The sequence below is a fragment of the Prunus mume genome, linkage group LG1 (genome assembly GCF_029339155.1).
Source record: "Prunus mume cultivar Tortuosa linkage group LG1, ASM2933915v1, whole genome shotgun sequence".
Taxonomy (NCBI): Eukaryota; Viridiplantae; Streptophyta; class Magnoliopsida; order Rosales; family Rosaceae; genus Prunus; species Prunus mume.
Genome location: NC_142698.1, coordinates 5,863,702 through 5,885,609, shown reverse-complemented (window position 1 = coordinate 5,885,609; position 21,908 = coordinate 5,863,702). Strand labels below are relative to the sequence as shown.

General features: G+C 37.7%; 2 protein-coding genes across 2 annotated transcripts; one reads left to right on the top strand and one right to left on the bottom strand.

Moving 5' to 3' along the window:
* Nucleotides 1–11,592: 11,592 nt before the first annotated feature.
* Nucleotides 11,593–15,027, top strand: LOC148920830 (Tetratricopeptide repeat (TPR)-like superfamily protein). Its single transcript, XM_089055818.1, has 4 exons — nt 11,593–12,431; nt 13,266–13,412; nt 13,643–13,723; nt 14,681–15,027. Exons 1-4 carry the CDS (start codon nt 11,736–11,738, stop codon nt 14,864–14,866), a joined length of 1,110 nt encoding a protein of 369 aa, XP_088911944.1. The 5' UTR covers nt 11,593–11,735; the 3' UTR covers nt 14,867–15,027.
* A 561-nt stretch (nt 15,028–15,588) lies between these two features.
* LOC148920829 (uncharacterized) lies at nt 15,589–18,148 on the bottom strand. Its single transcript, XM_089055815.1, has 2 exons — nt 17,769–18,148; nt 15,589–17,131 (listed from the first exon to the last, which is right to left on the bottom strand). Exons 1-2 carry the CDS (start codon nt 18,087–18,089, stop codon nt 15,806–15,808), a joined length of 1,647 nt encoding a protein of 548 aa, XP_088911941.1. The 5' UTR covers nt 18,090–18,148; the 3' UTR covers nt 15,589–15,805.
* Nucleotides 18,149–21,908: the final 3,760 nt, after the last annotated feature.

The following is a 21,908-nucleotide window of genomic DNA, read 5'->3' as shown; positions in this document are numbered from 1 at the left end:
AATCAGGACGACCTAAAAGAAGCACGCAAAAAGAAGTTGACGAGATATCAAAAAATGCAACAAAACTTAGGAGATATGGGATTGTCATTAATTGTAGTATATGTGGAGGTGAAGGGCACAATGCTGCAAGTTGTGCTAACAATGAATGAGGCACAAGACAGGTAACATTGCTTTTCCTTTGTCATTATGCTTTTCATTATGCTTTTCCTTTTATGTGCAAATAATATTGTTGTTTTTGCTGAAGGCACAAGCTAGAGGTAGATGATGTAACACCTGGACCCGATTTAATCATTTTATTCAATTTATTTCTATTTGTGGTATTACAATTTTGCCCTTGAGGGTAGGGGCACTTCAGTCACTTTTTATTTTGGAAGGATTTTGGGGAATTGAGTGGCACTGTTGCATAGAGCTCGCTCTCACGAGTTCGTAGACACATAGTGGGTTCAATTCGGAGTTAAAAAGAAGAAGTTATAATCTATGGAAGTGTAGTGGCACAACTGTAAATTTTGCAAACTCAGATTTTTAAAAATCTGGGCGGCTTCTCTCTCTCTCTCTCTCTCTCTCTCTCTCTCTCTCTCTCTCTCGAAAACAGACTGGCCACTTTGGTTGGTGTTTTCTCCTTTGTCCAGCCACGGCCGGCGACGCCACGACCCACAAAACGTTCATCACTTCCTCCTCTATATGTCCATACCCATTTCCACCTTTGAAACTCCAAGTTAGGTCGCGATTTTGGACTGAAATCGAGCCAAAAACCCTTGTTCGTTGTCGAAAATGTTTGTGCAATTTACGGGGATTCCGGAAACCAAAATCGTTGAACCAGGTATGAAACTTCATCTACTCTTCGTGCTCTACCTATTTATGTGCTTGATTTTGGTTAATTTTGGGGTTTTAGAGATCGATTTCTAACTCCTAATTATGCCGACCGTTTCGGCTTTGTTCCGGCTTGTTCTGGTTAGTTTTTGGTTGTGGTCCAAGAACAAAAGTTGATCCCCTAGGTAGTCTAATTCTAATGGTATGGGTATTGACTGGCGATTTGAAGTTTTTCGGTCGCCAGAATTTTCTCAAGACACCCACGCATTGCTTGTGATGGGTTGCGGCGCATGACCATTAGGTGTCACCCATTATGTTCTGAAACACTCCCCACGTCATCCCGAGCAGAATGGTATGCTCGGATTTGGAATTGGTCGTCGTTTGACTATCGAATGGATATTGTGCTTATTATGCGATATCCGAGTTCGATATGTTCGGACTGTTCGATCAGTCCCAATTTCAATTATGTTGTTATTTGTACCTCTAGTATCATGTAGGACTCACGGATCAAGAATCGGAGTCCTGGTTACTCTGAATCAATGAGTTTAGAGTTAAGTGAAGCGATAGCCTTCTGATTGTGGGCCCTGCGGGCCCGTTTAACCATTATGGGAAGTTTGACCACTTGGTTGACCGTGAGTCTTCCGAGGTCGTTCCACCTTTCAAAAGGCGTTAGTTTGGCCTTACAAACTCTCCAGTAGTCGTGCACACTTACTTTGAGACCTGAGAACTATCGTTTTGAGTTAAAGTTCATTGTTGGGTACGCTTATTAATTAAGCCTGTTTATTATCTCAAATACCTACTCTTGCATTGCGTATTGTAGAGGAAGAGCTCTCTCAAGATTGAGCAGTGTGGACCTGTTGCGAGTGGACATTTGTTTTTAAATGTACTTCATTTTTCAAATAAGGAATTGTTTGCATAAATGTGATTTGATTGAAAATTGATTTAATTTGGGTTAATGAGGATATGAGATTTTGGATTTGGGTTTCAAACTATGGTGATTTTGGATTGGGTGATATTGGGTTTGTTCATGAAAGTACATTATGGAATATAGTAGAAACAGGTTTGATTTATTTTGGGTCTTGATGGGATTATGAGATTTTGTTATGGAATTTATGATTTTGAGAGTTTGATATCTATATACATATAAATATTTTGGTATTGAGTTATGGACGCTATTATTGCCCGGATGTCTATGTATATGGGATTGGGTACACTGGAATATTGAGAATTTGGGAAATTGGTTTCGATTGTGAGTATTTGGGGAATTGAATTAAGGGAGGGTATATTATATATATATATATATATGGGTTTATGAGAGTGTAACATCCCAATCCAATTTTTAACCATTTATATAACCCATATAAATAAATTTATTTCTTTATTTTAGAAAATTCAATTTTGCCCTTGGGATAGGGTTATTTTGGTCACTTTTAATCAGGTAGGATTTTGGGAAAATGAATGACACTATTACATAGAGTGCGTCGATACGAGTTCGTAGATACGTAGTGGGCTTAAATCGGAGTTGTAACGAGGAAGTTACGATCAACGGAAGTACAGTGGCTGAATAGTAAATATTTCAATTTTTTTTTTTTAAAACTCGGATTTCTCTCTCTCTCTCTCTCCCTCCCTCCCTCACGACCTCACCTCTCTCTCGCGACAGACCCCCCTTCCTAACCACCTTATCCGACCACCATTTTTGATGGGGCTGGTACCAAAACAACCAGCACAACATCCTCTTCCCTTCTTACCCCTCTACCACCACAGCTAGCCGTCTCACGGAAAAACTGGAAAACAGGCTAGAATTTTGTCAAACTTTACATCGTTGTTTCTAACAATTCCGGCCACTATTTTTGTGGATCCAGGTATGCTTTCTTATCCTTTCAACGTGATCTAGTTGATGGTTGGTTTGGTTAGGATTGATTTTGAAGTTTTGAAACTCGTTTTACGATCCAAAGTTTTATCCGATTTTTGGCTTGAATTTTCGGTAAGTTCCAACCATTTTTGGTAGTGGCCCAAGAACAAAAGTTGCTCCACTCGTTGTCCTGATCACGTAGGTATAGGTATTGTTGGGTGTTTCGAGAATTTTCCGTTCACTGGAATTTTCTCAAGCCACCCACGCACTGCCAACGCATGTGCCGGCACTTGGGCCATGGTTGGGAGATCCATTTGGTTCTAAAATGTTACTCATGTAATCCATTTGGTTGGGAGGACCATGGTTGGGATGGTATGCTCGGATTTAAATTTGGTTATCGTTTGACAGTCGATTGGATTTACGCATATTAGGCGTTATCCGGGTTCGATATGTTCGGATCGTTGGATCAACTCCATTTCCAAATATGTTGATCTAGGTACCTCTAGGATTGTGTAGGAATTCGTGGATCGAGAATCGAAGTCCCGGATGCTCTAATTCAATGACTCAAAGGTTACATAAAACGGTGACCATTCGATCGTGAGATCCTGAGCGATCCGACCACTCGATCTGGACCAAACTTACAGGACGTGCTTAATAAACTTTGTTGAACTAGTAGGAACTTTCGAATCGGAAATCGAAGGTCATGGGCCCCGTGAGCCTAGTTGATCAAATTTGGGAAGTTTGACCACTCGGTTGACGTAGCGTCTCCCGAGGTTATTCCATTATTCGAAACACGTACTTGGACCTTAGGAACATCTCGTTCGTAGTTCACACACTTTGAATTCCGGGAAGACTAGGAATTTAATTTAAAGTTCTGGTTCTAAGTATTTTATTTTAATCTAGCTCTCGTATTTTGAAATAGGTACTCAAGCTCCTCATACTTAGCAAACAGGACCCTATCAGGGTCACACAATGTCAGAGTTCTTGTGAGTGGACTTTGTTTTGAAATAGAATTATTTTGAATGACTAAATTACCATGCATTTAAAATGGATTATTCTGATTTTGGAGTTTATATATATATATATATATATATATGTCGTTTAATTATGGAAAGTTCGGCTATTTTGATATTTGAGGTTCATAATTATTTTGAATATGGACTATATGTTTTGAGAAATTGTTATTCACTCTATGATTAAATAACTAGGCAAGGGATTAATTGAGTTGGGGTACTTCGTTGATTGTTATGTGAAAATGTCATTGCACCATGCTAAGTACCCTCCCCTGGTTACTGTACCCACACGTGGCGTTGGTTTATCCAACGTGTGGGCTCATTTGTTTATGTTAGTACTTTATCACACGTAGCGTTGGATTATCCGGTGTGTGATAAAGCAGTTTGCACGCGTAGGACTTAGTTGGTTTAGTTCGACCACACATCGCGTTGGAATTTTTCGGCTTGTGTACTGTAGAGTGGTAGTCCCCCTATTGGACAGCTCATCCCTAGATGCAGGGTAGAAAGTTGAAACCTTGCTGCTAGTCAAACAATCCCTGTGTTGGATTGTTTCCCCTAGTACTCGTGTTGTTGTGAAACTATCTTATACATATATATCCCAAATTCCATAAGTATACTATAATATATATATATATATATACACGTCGACTATTTTAAAACCATTCTTAAATATTCCGTTTTATAAGCCTATGTTTCGGGAACGGGTTGGGTTGAAGTCAAAAGTGACTTGGATACTATCCTATTATATCGGGGATGTGAGAGTACTTCGAATTCACATTGATTACGTATGAGTAGATCCAATTGTATGTTTTTAGCATCGTTTTCCAAACGGTGGGGGTAGTATGTTGGTTTCAATTATAACCAAACTTTGTTTTTGTCCACTCACATGTTTTCTATTCTGCACCTTCCAGGCAATAGATAGGCTTGAACCGAGCGGTAGAGCCGAGACCTCCGAATTTTCGAGCCCCGACTTTATGTAGGACAATCTTTATCTATTCTATTTACATTGAACTCCATTTCGTTTGTAAACTAAATTTTCTTGAGATATGCTCTGTTATCCCCATGTTAGGGTTGAATGTAAGGCCGGAGGCCTACTATGTAATTGTGTGCTAATGTATTGTGCATGCTGTTGTTGGGGATATTTAAATGTGTTTGACAGGTTTGAAATTTTTTGGGAAAGTCTATTTTTCAGGGGAGACTCTCTTGAAATTTCGGCAAAAAGTCTTGACCCTCTTTTTCTTGATTTGGAGAAGAGGATTGGGTTAATAAGTGGGCCCGGCATCAGATTGATGTCGGAAATATCACAGGTCTATCACAATTTCGAGGAATTGGAGGCAGGTCCTGTCAAAGAGTGGATTTCATATTTTGGCTATGGGTTGCATGTCATTATATGTACCTTCCCTTGGTTACTAGTTACTTTACCTGCACATGACATTGGATTTTCTGGCGTGTGATAAAGAATCGGACAAATTTGATTAGGGGTGGGCACTCAAACGGCGAACGGAAATTGAGCAAGCGCACGGACCAAACCGGAAAAAGCGAGTTGACCAAAAAGTCAACAACTGGTCAAAAATCAAACCGGACCGGTTTGGATCGGTTTTGGATCCAGTTCCATGTCTTCAAAAACTGAATCGGGCCGAACCGAACCGGTCAAATTAAAAAAATATATAATTTCAATATATATTTATATTTAATGCTATATTTTTAATTTAACAAAAAAATAAAAACTAATATTTATCCAAGTTCAATTTCAAAATATTTCTCTTTTCTAACTTTAATATTTCCTTTTATATGAAATTGAATAATTTGTTAATTTTCAAGTAAAAATAATAATATTTCAGTTAAGAATTGTATTAAAAAATAATTTTTATAATCCGGTTCAAAATCGAACCGAACCAAAACTGGTTCAACCCGAACTAGATAGTTTTTGAAATTTTTTTATTAAAACCGAACCGAACTAAATTGGATGAATAGTACCATATTGGTTCTAATTTGAGGCAAAAATCAGTCCAACCCGAACCATGCCCACCCCTATATTTGATATTGGTTACTTTACCCCATACGTAGCGTTTGATTTTTCGACATGTGGTAAAGATCTGGGCACCTTTGGTCGGGTGTGCCGTAGGCCTTGAAGGGAAGACTGTGTGCGTAGGACACGATTTGGTTTGGCCACACGTGGCGTTGGATTTTCTGGCGTATGTACTGTAAAGTGGTAGTCCCTTGGTTGGACAGCTCGTCCCTAGACACAAGGTAGAAAGTTGAAACCTTGCGGGAGAGTCAAACGATCCCCGTGTTAGATTGTTTCCCTGGTACTAGTATTGGTGTGGTGGGTATACCTATATATATGTATGTATGAACTTCACTCTTATTTATTTGTGAGGATCCTTCCTCTTTATTTGTGCTTACTGTCATGAGTCTTGGAAAAGAGCGGTCTAGAAAAATGAAAAGGGTCTAATTTAAGTTTGTATTATATGTTATATTATGGGATCATAGGATACCTTGGTTTTAAAGAATGGATTGTCAAGCATATGAATTTGGTTATATATATAAATATGTATTTGGGTATTTTTGTGGTTATATTTGTAGACTTGTTTCCAGGTTGAGTAATCTAAGCATGTGCATTGAGACTGCTCTGCACAGGTATGGATATTTGAATGAGGTTTGGATTTGAGATTTTCTATTTGGAAATTATTAGCTTAATATATTTTGTGTTAATGAGATATTTTGGTGGGTTTAAATTTACGGTTTTACAATAAGGATTAAATAAACAAGTTTATAGTCTTCCAAGAAAGTGGAGTTGTATTAATTATATGGTTTTCCTTATCGTATGTTATGACATGAACTTACTGAAGTGAACTATTTTCAAGTATCGGATGGTAAATATTTACATATATAAAAGAACTTTGTTGCATAGTGTTTTGACAATATTTAATAAAACAGAGGGGGTTATTTATGTTGAATATAAATTATGTTTAATGTTTGTTTTTTTCGTCCACTCACATTTTCTGTTTGGCACTCCCCAGGTCCTAGATTCCGAGGTTGAGACCACCACGTCGAGGCATCTCAGCTGTCTACTGTGTAGGAACTTTCCTTCAATTTTCTATACCTTTATTCTTTCCTAGGTTGTAAACTTAAATATTTAGTTGCTTGTATGCTTGTTGAGTTTGGGTAGGGGGGATGAGGCCCATTTCATTAATCTTAAATATTGTGTGACTCTGCCGAAATATCGGTAGAAGTCGATTTGTTTATCAGTTTAAATTAGGGGTACAAGGCTTTTTAGTAAAGCAGGTCCGGCATCAGGCAGATGTCGGACGAGAAGCACGGTTCGTCACGGATTCTGAGGGGGAATCCAGGTCGGGTCTTGTCAGAGGAAGAGCAAAAGGAACAACTAGAAGAGCAAGAAGGGGCAAAGGAGAAGTACACCAAGATCAACCTCATAGTTCAAGCTAGGCTACTATTGAAACGAGGCTAAAGATTGGGTTAAGAAATTTATCAAATTACACCATCCAAATTTGGTTAAAGCAAATATTAACTGATTTGGTTTATGGATGATAAATTAGGTGAGAAGAGGAGGCAATGTGTCTCAACAGACAAAGAACCTTGCTCAGACTGCTTTTAATTCTGAACCTAACTCAGCCAATGTGCCTAACTCATCCAATGCAGCTAACTTAGGTTTTCAATTTCAACAAGCTTCTCAAAATGCCTCAGTCATAACCTCTAAAAGAAGGATTAGATACAAGTCTCTAGCAAAATGAGCAAGGCCATGGATTAGGTAAACTTGTTGTTTTGGTTTGACAAGGAACTTGTTGTTTTGATTAGGTGGAAGTTTGAACCTATATTGTGTCTTTTGAATAGGTGGAACTTTTGGAATCTCATTTGTAATCAAGTCTAGACATCATGGGGATGTTAATCATTTTGGAACTTGTTGTTTTGATTAGGTGGAAGTTTGAAAATATGTCGTGTCTTTTGAATATGTGGAACATTTCATATCTGGTTTGATATGTGGAGAGTTTGGTTGTTCATTTGTATTTTAATGGATATGGTTAATTGGGAATGTATTTCGATTAGGCCTGGGCTTGGTCCTGGTTGGTTCGATTTTTGGTCCAACTCGGACACCAAATCGAAGGCCTCGAGTTGGCTATTTAGGAACCGTACACCAAACCATAACCGGAGTTAATGGGTTGGTTTGGTTCGGTTTCGATTTAGGCCAAAGAATAAGAAGCAAGGGAGAGATGGAGATAAGAGAAGAAGAAAAAAGAACATGACAGAGAGAGAAAGATGGAAAGAAGAAAAAGAGAGGGAGAGATGAAGAAGAAGAAGGGGAAAAAAAGATAGAGATGGAGAGAGGAAGAAGAAGAAAGAAAAGAAAAAGACAGAGGGAGAGACTGAAGATAGAAGGAGAGAAAGTAAGAAGAATAAAGCATAAATAAAGAGATGAGACATGTTGCAAAGAGAAAAGAAAATAAGAAGAAATTAATAAGAAAATAAGAATATGGGTGGGAACCAGCGAAGGGACCTCGTTATCAACAACAAAAATATGCTTTCTTGGGCAGTGCACATCAAATATCATGAAGTCATTAAATATCATAAAGGGAGGAAGAAGAAAGAAGGAAGGGAGATAGAGAGAAGAAGAAGCGGCGCACTCTCATTAAAATCCTAGTAATTTTATATTATTTTTTAATTCCAATAAAAAGCCATTAAATACCATTATTACTCAATAGAAACACAAAAGTAATTAGTACCACATCGGAATGCCCACTCTTTCCTTAATGTAGCAAAGGGTTCGAAACTCTCCATGGTGCAATATTTTTGCAGTATTTGAGCATTATGATGTGGTCGGTTCGGTTCAGGTAAATCGGTCAAACCTAAAACTTTAAATCGTAAATCAGACCGAACCAACTAGTTTGGTTTGGGTTGAAACCAAAATTAAATAAAATAATTTAAAAAATCAGACCAAACTAACCCAATCGGTTTGGTTAGGTCGATTTTTAGGTTCTTGGTTTGATTGCCCACCCCTAATTTCAATGGTCTTGCTTATGATAAAGGCTTGATCGCTATTTGAAAATGTTTGATTGCCTTCTTAGACTATCAATGTAGTATATCAATTGCTTCGTTTTTTCCAATTGCAAACAAATATGTCAAACATAAAAAGTTTTACCATCCATCTGCATTTTTATATTCCAACTGCAATTTTTACATTTCAAACACAGCTATTACAAAACTCCCATTTCAAGGTTTTACATTTCCGCTCCCTTCCTTTCCACACCATATTACAAAGGCAACTGCAAATACACATTACTGCCTTTGTGTTTGGCACACATCAACCGCAATACAATCGCAAAAAGTACAACACAACCAAAACCAAGTTTTCCCCCCTTTGATTCAGTAGGCTTTTTTTCTTCTTCCAATCTATTTATTTCCCTTAGCAGTCATAACCAATTTTAGGGTACAATTTTCCTAATCAGAGCAAACAAATCAAAACCCCAAATTTCAAATACAAACTTACCTTCTCACAAACATAGAACCTCCTCCGTGGATGTGCAGCAGTCTAAGATGTCTACATTTTCGCAGTCTTCCCACAGTCGTAGACCTTTGAAGGCAACATCCTTGAACTGCCCTCCTCAATGTGTGCATTCCACCTTTGTGAACCATGTCATCCCGCAAGTAAGTTCCTCATCATCTTCTCTAATTGGGTTTTCAAAATACAGTCTACCCCTTTTATTAAAGGGTTTAGGGTTTGACAATGCTGCTCAGATGATGGAGGGAGAAGATAGCGGAAAAAAAAAATCGATGAAAATGGAGCCAAAAATCGTGGGAATCTAGATTGGGTAGAGTTGGACGCAAAATGACGAAAGGACCCTCATAAAGTAGGTATGCGACTGAAGTTGATGGCAAACTCAATAGAAAGTGTTAAATTTTGACATCGGGGGTACATTGGCGAAAAAAGAAAATTAATATCCTTAATTTTCTATAACAAAAATGATAGGGGTCAATCGAAAATTAGGGACAAGTTCAAGGGGCATTTCACCAGTTTAGCCTTTTATATATTATTTCGAACTTCTTCACCGAGTGGCTCTACGTCGGACTTTTGCTTTTTTTCCTTGAGTTACTTGGCAACTTGCCATGTTGGTGATACTCAATTATAGGATGGTGCCAATCTAGATCATCTTGCTTTTCTTTACCTTCAGAAGTCGTAATGACATTCGAGTCAACAAATTCTTCGATTCTCTCTATAGCTGGGGGTAGTAAATGATGTTTCTTAATAGTGACTTGAATATCCCTTTCGTCAGGTAGTGTTAACGATGCAGCCAAATTAGTTAGTGCATCAACCTTATCATTTTTTGACCTCAGGTACTGACATGAATGTCTTGGAATTGAGACATGGGATATTTTGTTCTTTCGTGGTATGGGATGAGAGTAGCATTTCTGAATGCGTATTGGTCATTCAACTATCTGACAATGAACTATGAATCATCTTATACTTGCGAACAGTCAATATGCATCTCAAGAGCAATTTTAAGGCCAATGATGAATGCGTTATATTCTACCACGTTATTTGAGCACAAAGCTAGTAGAGAGTGAGTATGGGATTAAGCCCTCAGATGGTGTTACGAACACCAAACTGCCCTTGCTCCTCATCTTCTTGCTACCTTGCCAAAATAAAACTGCCATGTAAGGGCCTCTGTCGTGAATACCTCTTCGTTAGGTAAATCTTTGAGTAACACCATGTTGTATGGAGTAGGATGAGCAGCCAAGAAATCAACAAGAGCTTGCCCTTTATCGTCTTTTGAGGCATAAATTTAATCTCAAACTCATAGAGAAGGAGTGACCACTCCATTCGCCCTGAGAGCACAAGCTTTGACATTAGATATTAGAGCAGATCTGCCTTGGAGATTAAAATGATTATATGAGCGAAGATGTAGTGTTGTAGTTTCTGGACAACAAACACTAATGCGAGGCAGACCTTTTCGATGCAGATGTAATTTTGTTTTGCCCTCATGAGTGTTCTACTCAAGCAATAGAGTTCATTTTATTTTCCACCTTCATTGTGCTGGGTGAACAATGCCCCCAGCGAGCGTTCTCTACTTTTTCACAACTTTCCACAATATTTTTTTGTAGTCTTTAATTTGAAGTGTTGTTGTCTTTAATTTTTAAGTTGTTGTAACCTTTAAATTTTCAATTAAAATTTTATGAAAATGCATAGTAGTGGAATATTGTCTCTAAATAGTAGTTTAATTAATTTGAAAATAATAAAATATGAAGGGCCCTAAAATATAGTATTGAATGGCTGGAGATAGAAAAATTTAGCCCCACATTATTTTTTTAAAAATTAATATTTTGGAGGGCTAAATTTAGCCCTCATGACTGGGAAAAAAACTTACTCTTGTAACGAGGATAATGCTATTTTGCTATCCCCAACTAATAACAAAATGACACATGAAAAAATTATCCCACATGTCATTGTATTATTGGTCAGAAATAACAAAAGTGATATCCTCATTGCATGAGTGGAGATGGCCTGAAAGCATCTTGAAGTTGTTGTAGAAAAATTAGTACTCCAAAGCTCAGCACAAGGGCAAGCAACAACTTTCAAAAAAATTGTTGGATGATCGCGCATATATCAGAAGATACAATGATTTATGGACTCCCAAGTAGGCCAACAACAAAACTAAAATTTTGTTCAAAATTCTGGCCAACTGGCCTAACCCTCTGCTTACATCTTTATAAAAATAAAAATAAAAAAAATAAAAAGCCTTTGTCGTAGATGAATCTACGTCACATTTTTTGTCATTGTCCCATTTCAAATCACTGTGTAACCTTTTATTATAGTTGTGGGAGGGGGTTTACTCAAAATATTGATTAGGTGTATGCACCCCACTGACGACACTGCCTGTTACTTCGATAGATAGGACTTGGATTTAAAAGTGAAAGAGAGAGAGAGAGAGTGAGAGAGGTTTCTGTTCTATACTATAACCTCTGTTTCCACGATTTTTTATTTTGGAGAGCATAAAAACAGGGTTTATGGTTTCCTTCCTAAACAGTTGAATTCATCTCCAAAGATGGGTTCGTTGGCTGCTTGTTCTCTTCAAGCGAATACAGAATTCCCCCATACCAAAATTCTGCCCCATACTCTCTGCTGCAAGTCTATCAAACCCTCATTCCTCAATTCTCACTATATTCAAAAGCCGCTTACACTTCCATTCAAATTCCTCTCCTCCAGAAGTTCCTCGAACTCGAACCTCCGCAGACTCTCCTCTCACTCAACCTCTCTCACCTTACCCTTCTCTAAACTTTCACATAGTTACTCTGCTTTCCAACCCAATAAAAATTTATCAAGATTTTTGATAGAAAAAATACTGGGTTTTGTTATAGGGTCAGTTTTCTTTGTTGGATGCTTCAATGTAAGAGCAGCTGTAGCACTGCCTGCTCAAACAAGCAGTTCCAGTGCAAACTTTGAGGAGAAGAGAGAGACCCAGAAAGGGAAAAGTGAGGATGAGGAAATGTATGAGAAGATTTTGGAGCAGGACCCAACAAATGTTGGGGCTTTGAAGGTGGTTTTGTATGGGGCAATGAGGAGAGGGAACACAAAACAGGCTGTGAATTATGTGGAGAAGTTGATTGATGTGGAGCCAGATGAGGTCGAGTGGAGGCTTTTGATGGCGCTTTGTTATGAGATCATGGGGCAACTGAGTACTGCTAAAAGATTGTTTCAGGAAATCTTGGAGGAGAGGCCTCTTTTGCTCAGAGCTTTGCATGTATGCTTCTGGGGCTTGTTCCCTTTTGAAGATTTATTATTGTTACAATCTTTGCTACTATATGCTGTTTCATATGTTTGTGTGTGGTGGTGTGATACTTATATTGTGAGTATAATGAATGAGGTTGGGTAATAGATTGTATATACTGACATAGCCATTAGAAATCAAAACTGATTGTGGATTATCAAGCTTTGAATTTGCTGATTGGGGGTTTTTTATTTGGTTTCTCCGCAGCATATACCCTATTACAAAGTCTGTCTTTTGGTGATAAAAATTGCATGTAAATTATATTCTATTGGTAGTTCCTAATATTTTGTTTTTAATTTGAATTTAAGTATTAGCTAGAAAACAACTCTTATGATTGCATTTGACACACTTTCTTCTCTGCCTGTTTCTTGTTAAGTTTATATTCTCGTTCTGTTTCATCACAGATTCACAGTTTTGGTTCAAAGTAAGGCATTGTACTTGGTGAGAATTGAGTATGCCATGCATATATATATATATATATATATTTTTTTGTGAGAGGGTTTCAAGTCCCTTGAGTTTCTAATGGCAGCAGTGTTATTTAGAACAGATATATGTTGGTCGGTAATCAATTGTGCGCAAGGAAATCAACAAATGCTCAAAATGTTAGGTTCGGTTGACAATTCATGTGCTTCTCTATATCTAATATGGTATCTAGCTGGATGGATCCAACTTCGACTGCATTACATGGGTGATATAATCAATCAGGGTCACTTGTAGGCAGTAAATAATGCATTGTTATATGTCTATTGACACCTTATGCATCTTTGCTTGAGAAACTTAAACCTTACAGATCTCTTCTTTTCTCAGGGTCTGGCATTGGTTATGCACAAAAATCATGAAGGTCCAGCTGTTTTTGTGATGCTTAATAAGGCTTTAGAAATTGCACAGCGGGAAAAAAGAGTCATTGAGGAGAGGAATATAAGAATTCTGATTGCACAGATGCATGTTGTGAAGGTAACAATCAGTCCAACCTCTCATTTTCTAAAATCACAAACTAGTATCTATAAAAATATCACTCTTTAAAGTTCTTAAACTGTATTCAAGAGCAGAAACTTTTTGTTCAAATTGAATTCCTTGTATATAGAAAATGAATCTTAATCTGTTGCCACCTAAGGTCAATGAGAATGAGAACAACTATGGTCTTTTCATGTGTGACAGTATATTTATATATTTATGCCTTCTAGGGAGAATTGGAAGAAGGCTTGAATAAATTTCAAGATTTGGTCAAAGCAGATCCTCGAGATTTTCGACCTTATCTATGCCAGGTTAGTTTGCTCATGTTATTTTACTTGCTGCTGCTGATTTTTCTTTGGCTTTGCTTAGAAGAATATATGACTGACATCCTAACAACTTTCGGTCCCAATTAAATAAAGTAAAATCTTAACTTTAGCTTTTAATGACAATGGGAAATCAAAAGAATTTGCCATGGTATCAAATGACCCTAAGTTCATATCCCTGCAACTGCAACCTCCCAATTTATGTTGAATTTTACGTGTTGGGCTCTATATAGTGGTAGAGAGAGTCGGACATGTGAGGAAAGATATTACTATGAAACAGTAGTTGACCCCACAACCTATGACTCGAACTTTTAGTAATAGTAGTAAATCGAAAAAACAAATTATTTCTAATATGAAATCTTCTCTATCTTTGTGACTGATAGCTTTTGTGCTTCATCCACTTATAATTTTCATGTTTTTTACTTTAGCTGAAACAGTCTGCTACCTAGGTGAAATGGAGCACCTTATATTTGTGTCTGCACTACAATAGTTAAGACAATACATTAGGTCGCAAGATCAATGAGTGCTTTTTAGTGAGGCACTCCACTCGCGCCAAACGTTACCAAAGTTTGTTACAAGTTTACATAACATGTTCTCATTTCAGAATCAAGAATGAAAACATCAGCTTAACATTTTGTTACTCCTCCCATGTCTCAATTAAAGTCTTTCCTCAAGAGAAGAGTCCACCAGAACATAGAAGTTCCAACCAGAGACAAGTTATACTTTTTTTTAAAGAAATATTTTAGTTACAAATTTGAGGAATTATTCTGTTGGATTGTCAAAGATGAATTCTTTTTGCTTTCTGGTAAGGTGGTTTTTTTTCCAAGAATACCATGTATTGCTTGTTGCTCACCAATTGCATAGAACTTATGGTGGTTGAACAGAAAGGAAAATAAAGGGTATTGGATTGACAACGATTTACTAAATAGTATCAATATGTGGCAGGGAATTATCTACAGTCTACTGGATCAAAAGAAGGAAGCTGCAGAACAGTTTGAAACATATCGAGCTCTTGCACCTGAAGAATTTCCACAAAGGGGATTTCTTGATGATGTTGTGCTGGCAGCCAAAACCAAATCTGGTAAACAGTTTCAGAAGGAGTTTGATGCTGAGTTCTCAAACCGGAAGTAACAAGGCACTTGTTCTCTCAGATATGGACCGCCATATGCAACTTTAAAGGAAATGTAAAGTATTTGGCAGGTGCAGTTCATGTGGATAAAATACAAACTAGACTTGCAAGCTTTGATAAATTAAACGGGAAAGAAACTCCGCTAGGTCTTATTACACGGTTTGCTGGTTGGAATTAACCTGATGATTTAGAAAACCTCAGCGGCAAGTGCAGACACAAGAATTTGGCCTTGTATAAAATGATGACAAACAATGACAAAGAAGATAACTCCGGTAAAACTGAAAGTCGATGGAGTCTCTCAGACAAACAATTCAAGTCTGGAACCAGCCCAGCTGAAATGCCAATCTCAAATCCGATTAAATGCAGCCAAGTATAGACCTGGTTTATAGATTTTCCAGTTAAAAAGGAAAAAAGAAGAAAAAATTGCAGCATTTTGGCATTGGGGCCTTGTGAAGTTGGGTTATTAAGATGAAGGTCCAAAATTCTCAAAATGAAAACAAAAAAAAGTACGTATAAATGAACCAACTCTGGGACTTTGGCTCCAACGAGTCATTCTTATTTTTGGTCAACCTGTTGCTAAAAAATGAAATAGCTTGTATAAAAAAAAGTTTTTCTTTTTTGTTGTTTAAATTGAAATAAATGCTGTTGGTTTGACATATATCACTTTTTTTTTCTTTTTTTCTATTTTTGTATATATATATATATATATATATATATATATATATATCATACAAGTGAATTTCATTGCAGTAAACTCAATTTACAAATACATGCAAATAATTCTCAATTTACATTGTCTTCTACATTATAATAACAAAGACAGCTTTACAAAGTGTTAATACATAAAATTGAGCTTAATTCAGCTGAAGTTAAGACAATGATTCCTCCATGCACAAGGGCATTTTGAAGTTCTTTTTTTGGTCAATAGGGTATTTTGAGGTTCAAGCATCCGCCAAACCCACCATGGATATCCCTGTCTGATTTTTAACTTGTATCACTGAATGCAAACTTGAACCCTCGGGAATTCCCAATGGAGGATTTAAACATGAAGAATTATTAACTGTATAGAGCTCCCACTCTTTAATTCCGCACTTCTCTAGAGCAGCAGCTAACCTCCCCTTATGCATGTCGTTCGGGTATGCCCCATCTGGACTGACAAGCACAGCACCGGTATAGCATTGTCCTGCAGCTCGAGCAGCACCACTATAATAAAACAAACCCCAACTAAGATCGTCAGGGACGTCCACAATTGTCCAAAACTCATTTGAAATAACCCCATTGTCCAAGACACTAAAGTTGAATGTCCCTGGGATTTTACTTCTCTTGACTCGATACTTTCGCCTCCTCCAGACCATCTTCCCCTCCAATGTTCTCACCTGAAAAACTGGCTCATACCAAAATGATCCTCTCGCCTTCCCCCTGTAAAAGAGCTGGTACTGGCAAGGAAATTGATCATAAGCTGGGTTCTGCCCTGCCACAACACGCCAACTCCAATTCAAGCTCCCCAACCAACCAACAAAAAGATCTTCAGCAGTTTCATGGCACAGGTCCTTCCCTTGAAACTTAACCATGGGTGGCACATATGGTTTGTCAGGGATCTTTGCATCCAACCCAAGACAATTGTTCTTCTGCAACACACACAGAGAAAAGGCTTCAAGATTTGGACTCTCATATGAAGCAATGCACCGATAGTTACACACTTGATCTACTGGACTGCATTGATTCAAGCATTGAAGAGCTTTTCGACAATTGGGATCCAAGAGGCAGTTTAGTATCTGAGGCCCGCAGTTCTTCACCATGCAGCTCAGGGTAGAAAGACCTTTTGATCTTAGATTCTTCAGGATCGGGACAGGCCTTATATAAGCATTGATTATGACTAATAAACAAAACCTTATATCATCCGTATTATGCCTGTCCCACGCCTGTGACACAGTCTGGACCACTTCCACTGATTCACTGTCCTTTGATTGAGAAGTATCAAAGATTTTGCCAAACATATTTCCCTTGGTTTCCTTGTGAATATAAGATCCTCCTAATTTGTTTGACAAATTGGGAGATGAGTCAAAGCAGAGTATGTTTCCAACATTCTCAATTTTAGTTTGAATCCAATTAACTGAATCTTGATTCGTAACAGAAACAATCACCAGAATATCAGCCCGTCGTAATTCCCTCATGAAATTTACAGCATTTTCATTACCAGATTGGCAGATATCATCGGTAAAAACAAGCATTTCATATCCTTCGTCCACCCATTTCAGTCTTTTTGCCTGTTTATAGAAGAGTGTATCAAGGAAAGTACAAAAGAACCGTGCTTTTCAGATAGCCAGAGAGGTAGCACAAGAAAATATTGCAATTCTAAACTCGAAAAAGCACAAGATAAACCGACTAATAGGAAAATTGGAGTTCATTCAGTTAGAAACGGCCAAAAACCACAATCTAAAGGCAAAAGCTGCTAAAACGAAAGGGGTACCTAGAACATAGAGTGCGTGATCACGAAAGTGTGAATTATGAAAGCACATTTTCAGTGTTTTATATCACACGGGTTTGTTTCAGCTAGTAAAGATCACTGTGCACACCACCTCCTCAGTCCACAACAACCCCAAAAAAATTCATTTTATCTGAGTAGGAGGCTTAGACTCAATGGCAAACCATAAACTACACAAAAAATCCAAAAGCGTTTTACTAGCACCATTTTTATAATAATATCTCCTCCCAAATACTTTCATACTTCTATGCCTGCAAATCTTGTAACTCTACAATTATGTCATGTTTGCTTAAATAGGGAGAAAAACTGAGATTTTGTGATCCAAGCAATTTGTTCAAAAATTATACCAAAAACAAAAATGACAACAAGGAGAAAAACAACAACAAAGTGAAGCAACTAAAAATTTGGGTTTTACTTACAGTGTGGAGCATGACCTCTTCCCAAGGTGTGCCTTTAAGAGGGCTGAGGGTACCTTGGCCGACGAGGGCTACTATTCTCACCGGCTTTGACTCTGACTCCGGCACCGCACCCGCCTTCCGTTCCTTAACAGCAGCCGCCAATATGGGGCTCGGCGTACAGTAGCTAGTTTTCTGAACAGAAAATGGGGAAGATGGAAAATGAGCTGCTCTCTGTTGGCTGTCCGGCCGGAGAAAACCGACCGCCGAGGCTGTGAACCGGCGTTTCAGTTGAAATTTGGTTTTGGATTGGATAGGTGGTGGTGGTGGAGCTTCTAAAGCCATGACGTGTGCCTGCTCACTCTGAGTCTGTCTGTCTGTTTGGATTATTCAAGAAATTCTTTCATTTATTTAAGTAATCTTTTTGCTCTGTTTATTTGTGAAAAATCTATGGTACATTGGTGGTACCCGTGCAGTTACTTATCCAATGGCTGAAATTGGATTTTAAAAATTAAGGGCTGAAATTGAATGATCTGATGACTTGTTCAACCATTTCTTACTGAACATCACGTGAGTCACATGTGACTGTGAGAAAGGAAAAGAGATCCAGACTCACGTGTTGGAGGTCGTCCAAGAGAAAACCCAAGACACTCGCGATTGTCTGCCTCATCCAATCCTAAGCGAGGTCCTCCAACTCTTCTCTCTGCTTGCCCTAAACCTATCTGTAGAAAGCTACAATTCATAGGCAAAACCTCACTCAATTAGGCTATGCCTTACTTAACTGGGCTTCCATTTCATCTAATGCACACCAAATTTAGAGGTATTTACTTTGATTTGTTCAAAGCGTTAACCGTTACTTCAACAACATCAATTAATGAAGCTAATACATGACTTCAATCTCGCACATTAAGGGTGGGACCGGCCTAACCTGAGATTGCCCATTTATCGATGTTTATACGAGCTTCGAAGCCCATTCCAGCGGGTACTACATTAAATCAATCTACAAGACTCAATCTTGAACTTGAGAAACAAGAGAGGATGGATGCTCGAAGAGTTTGAACTTTGACAACATCAGCGAGAATGGATTTGTAACCGCAGCTATGAGTTCCGAGTTGACAAAAAAAAAAAAGCCTTATCGTATAGATTTTGAAGATTTACAACGTCTTTGGCTTTGAATGATGATATTGCTTCCTCATTTGAGTTCTTGGTGAAAGGAAGTAGAAGGAGGAGACGTTAAATGTTTGGAGGCATCAAGTAAGAGTTTAAATGACCCTTTTGTTTTCCTTCTTTTTTTATGGTTTAGAAGTTGAATGTATTTTGGGTCATGAGTTCATGCAATTGTATGTTTTTTATTGCGAAACAGTTATCCCTTATCATTATTATGTGCAATTGCATGTTGAGATTATTCATTTGTCTGAATTGAAGAGAAAGTATGTTAGCACTTAGATAATAATGTAATTTTAGTTTGAATTTATGTTTCTCAGGTATGGAGAGGTCCGCTTAGACGGGCAGGGGAGTAGAGGCATCAAATGCTGGTTATAGTGATTCAGGGTATCGAGGTGGTTGTGAAAGGTCGAGTCATAGGGCATCAGCAATAGAGAGTGGGCATATGTCGACCGAACATCTTATTAGTCAAAGTAGTAATTATAATGGTGTTGACATTAATGTATCGATGAGAGAAGATGTTATGGGAAAAGAGTTTAAAACGATAGAATTAGCGGAAGAATATTATATGAGTTATGCAAAGGCCATTGGATTTAGTGTGAGAAAAGACATATTGGTTCGGAATACAAAAGGGAAAGTAAGTAGGAGACGTGGTGTTGTTCTAAAGAAGGCTTGAGAAACGAAAAGTTTAATGAGGCACCGGATAGGATTTGGCTACCGAAGCCAATTACAAGAGAGAATTGTTCGGCCTTTTTTTTGGATAGGTTATGAGAAGAAACATGATACTTATGTCATTACAAATTTTGAACCACATCCCAATCATGAACTAGTTACTCTACTTCAATCACCATATCTCCGATGTAACCATGTTGTTCAAAATTCCGATTTAGTATAAGCAGTGGGAATGCGAAGAGCATTGGTCAGAACATGCCACACATATGAGTATATGGCCGACCAATGTGGTGGGTATTTAAATGTTGGTTTTTAAATCAAGAATCTGTACAATAAGTTGGATGCATCATGTAGGAAAATCTTACTCGATGGTGACATAGAAACCGCACTCTCTTACTTGAAAGAGAAAGGAACAATCGATCCTGAATTCTTTTGTAAGTTTAGTGTTGATGAGAAAAATAGGCTTTATAATTTATTTTGGAGGGATTTTGCCTACGAAGACGTCCTTATATTCGACAACACGTACAAAACAAATATATATGACAAGCCCCTGGTGTTGTTTGTTGGTTCGAACAATCACTGTTCCAACGTAATATTTGCTTGCGCATTATTACTTGACAAGACATTTGAAACTTATAAATGGGTATTGGAGACATTCATGGGGTCCATGAAAGATAAGAAGTCAATATCAATATTGACGGATGGTGATGAGGCGATGATTAAAACCATTGATGATGTGTTTCCCATGTCTAACCATCAATTATGCTCATGACATGTGTTAAGGAATGCATAGAATAACTTGAAGGATGATGAACTGCCAAGAGATTTTCAGGCATGTATTTTGGAATCATTTGCATTGGACGAGTTTGAGAAGAAATGAGAGGTTTTGAGAGAAAGAGCCATTTCTCCGAAACAGAGCTTATAGTTGGAAATGATGTATGCAAAAAGAGACTCATGGGCCAAATCATGTCTTAGAGGAAAGTTTTTCGATGGTATGTGTACTACTCAACGCATGGAGTCTATGAACAAGTATGTGAATGATTATTTGAGAAAAGAGGTTAAATTGTTTGAATGCATTCCAGCAATTGATAAGGCCATGTTACCTCTTAGTAATACCACAGCAAATGATGGTTTCAAAGCAAAGTACTCAACACCAATCCTTAAAACTGCATTGACAAAACTCGAGCAACAAGCTTATCAGATTTACAAGCATAGGTGCTTTGTATTGGTATGTCATGAGATTGAAGCTTGTTCAGCACTCGCCTATGATAAGGTGATGTATAATTTTGGAGGTCATGTGTACATATTGTCAAAATATGGTGAATCGCAAAATAATTGGACTTGTGTGTCGGTGGGGAAAATATGCAGATAAAGTGTGAATGTTGGAAATATGAAAGTGAAGGGATCCTGTGTTGCCACTTGTTTTATGTAATGAAGTGCGAGCACCTTATTGAAATTCTTTCATCTCTCATAATGAAGAGATGGTCAAAGAGTGCCCAAAATGATGCTTCCAGCAAATTTATGGGCGAAGGTGAAGACACTAGCATGAAAGTTGTAGAAATGGCGAAGTACGGATGTTTAAGTGCTATGTCAAACAAAATTTGTTTTTATGCATCGAAGAGTGTAGATGGTTGTGCCATGTTGATAAATGAATTTAGTAGATAAGAGGAAATATGTGAAGGCTTACAGCAAAAAGGAAAAAGGGACATGTCTTAAATTAGGTAGTGTTGGGCAATGTCCTCCAAATATTGTGAAAGTGGAATGTGTGGGTAGTGTCCCACCATCTCTTTGCCAAGGCCACAAGCAATGGCCTATCAAATTTCTTTTCTTGCCCCAAAATTAAGACAAAGGGCAAAAAACCATCTTTTTCGACCTTGCCTTGGACAATGTTGTGCATTGCTGTGTTATACCATTCATCACACTTGTCATGGTTTCCATGACCTCTAATTTGTTTTAAAGTAAGCCGCATAAAACACAAAATACCAAAATATTATTTAACTTAACCATAATTCATCTCAAGAGGCTTTTAAATCCATAACCAACATTCATCTCCAATTTTCAGATACATGTATGTGCAACTTATATGAAATTGAAAATGCATCTCGGCCAACTCTTGCGTGTTCTAAATTACTCTTGGCCTTGCACTTTCCTTTCGCTTGAACACTTTTTTGGACATTCATAACCTGCATAAATCAAGTAAACAACACAATCATGCAACTGTCTCTATTGACGAAAATATGAATATTAATCCAAAACCCAATAAACACTCTAAACACGACATATTACTACACATTCGAACCCACTTTACACTCCTTCACAAAATATCCA

Coding starts and splice junctions, on each gene's coding strand:
- LOC148920830 (XM_089055818.1), top strand. CDS start 11,736: ATGGGTTCGTTGGCTGCTTGTTCTCTTCAAGCGAATACAGAATTCCCC. Junction 12,432..13,265: donor TTTTGCTCAGAGCTTTGCAT/GTATGCTTCTGG, acceptor TTCTTTTCTCAG/GGTCTGGCATTGGTTATGCA. Junction 13,724..14,680: donor TTCGACCTTATCTATGCCAG/GTTAGTTTGCTC, acceptor AATATGTGGCAG/GGAATTATCTACAGTCTACT.
- LOC148920829 (XM_089055815.1), bottom strand. CDS start 18,089: ATGGCTTTAGAAGCTCCACCACCACCACCTATCCAATCCAAAACCAAA. Junction 17,132..17,768: donor AAGAGGTCATGCTCCACACT/GTAAGTAAAACC, acceptor TTCTATAAACAG/GCAAAAAGACTGAAATGGGT.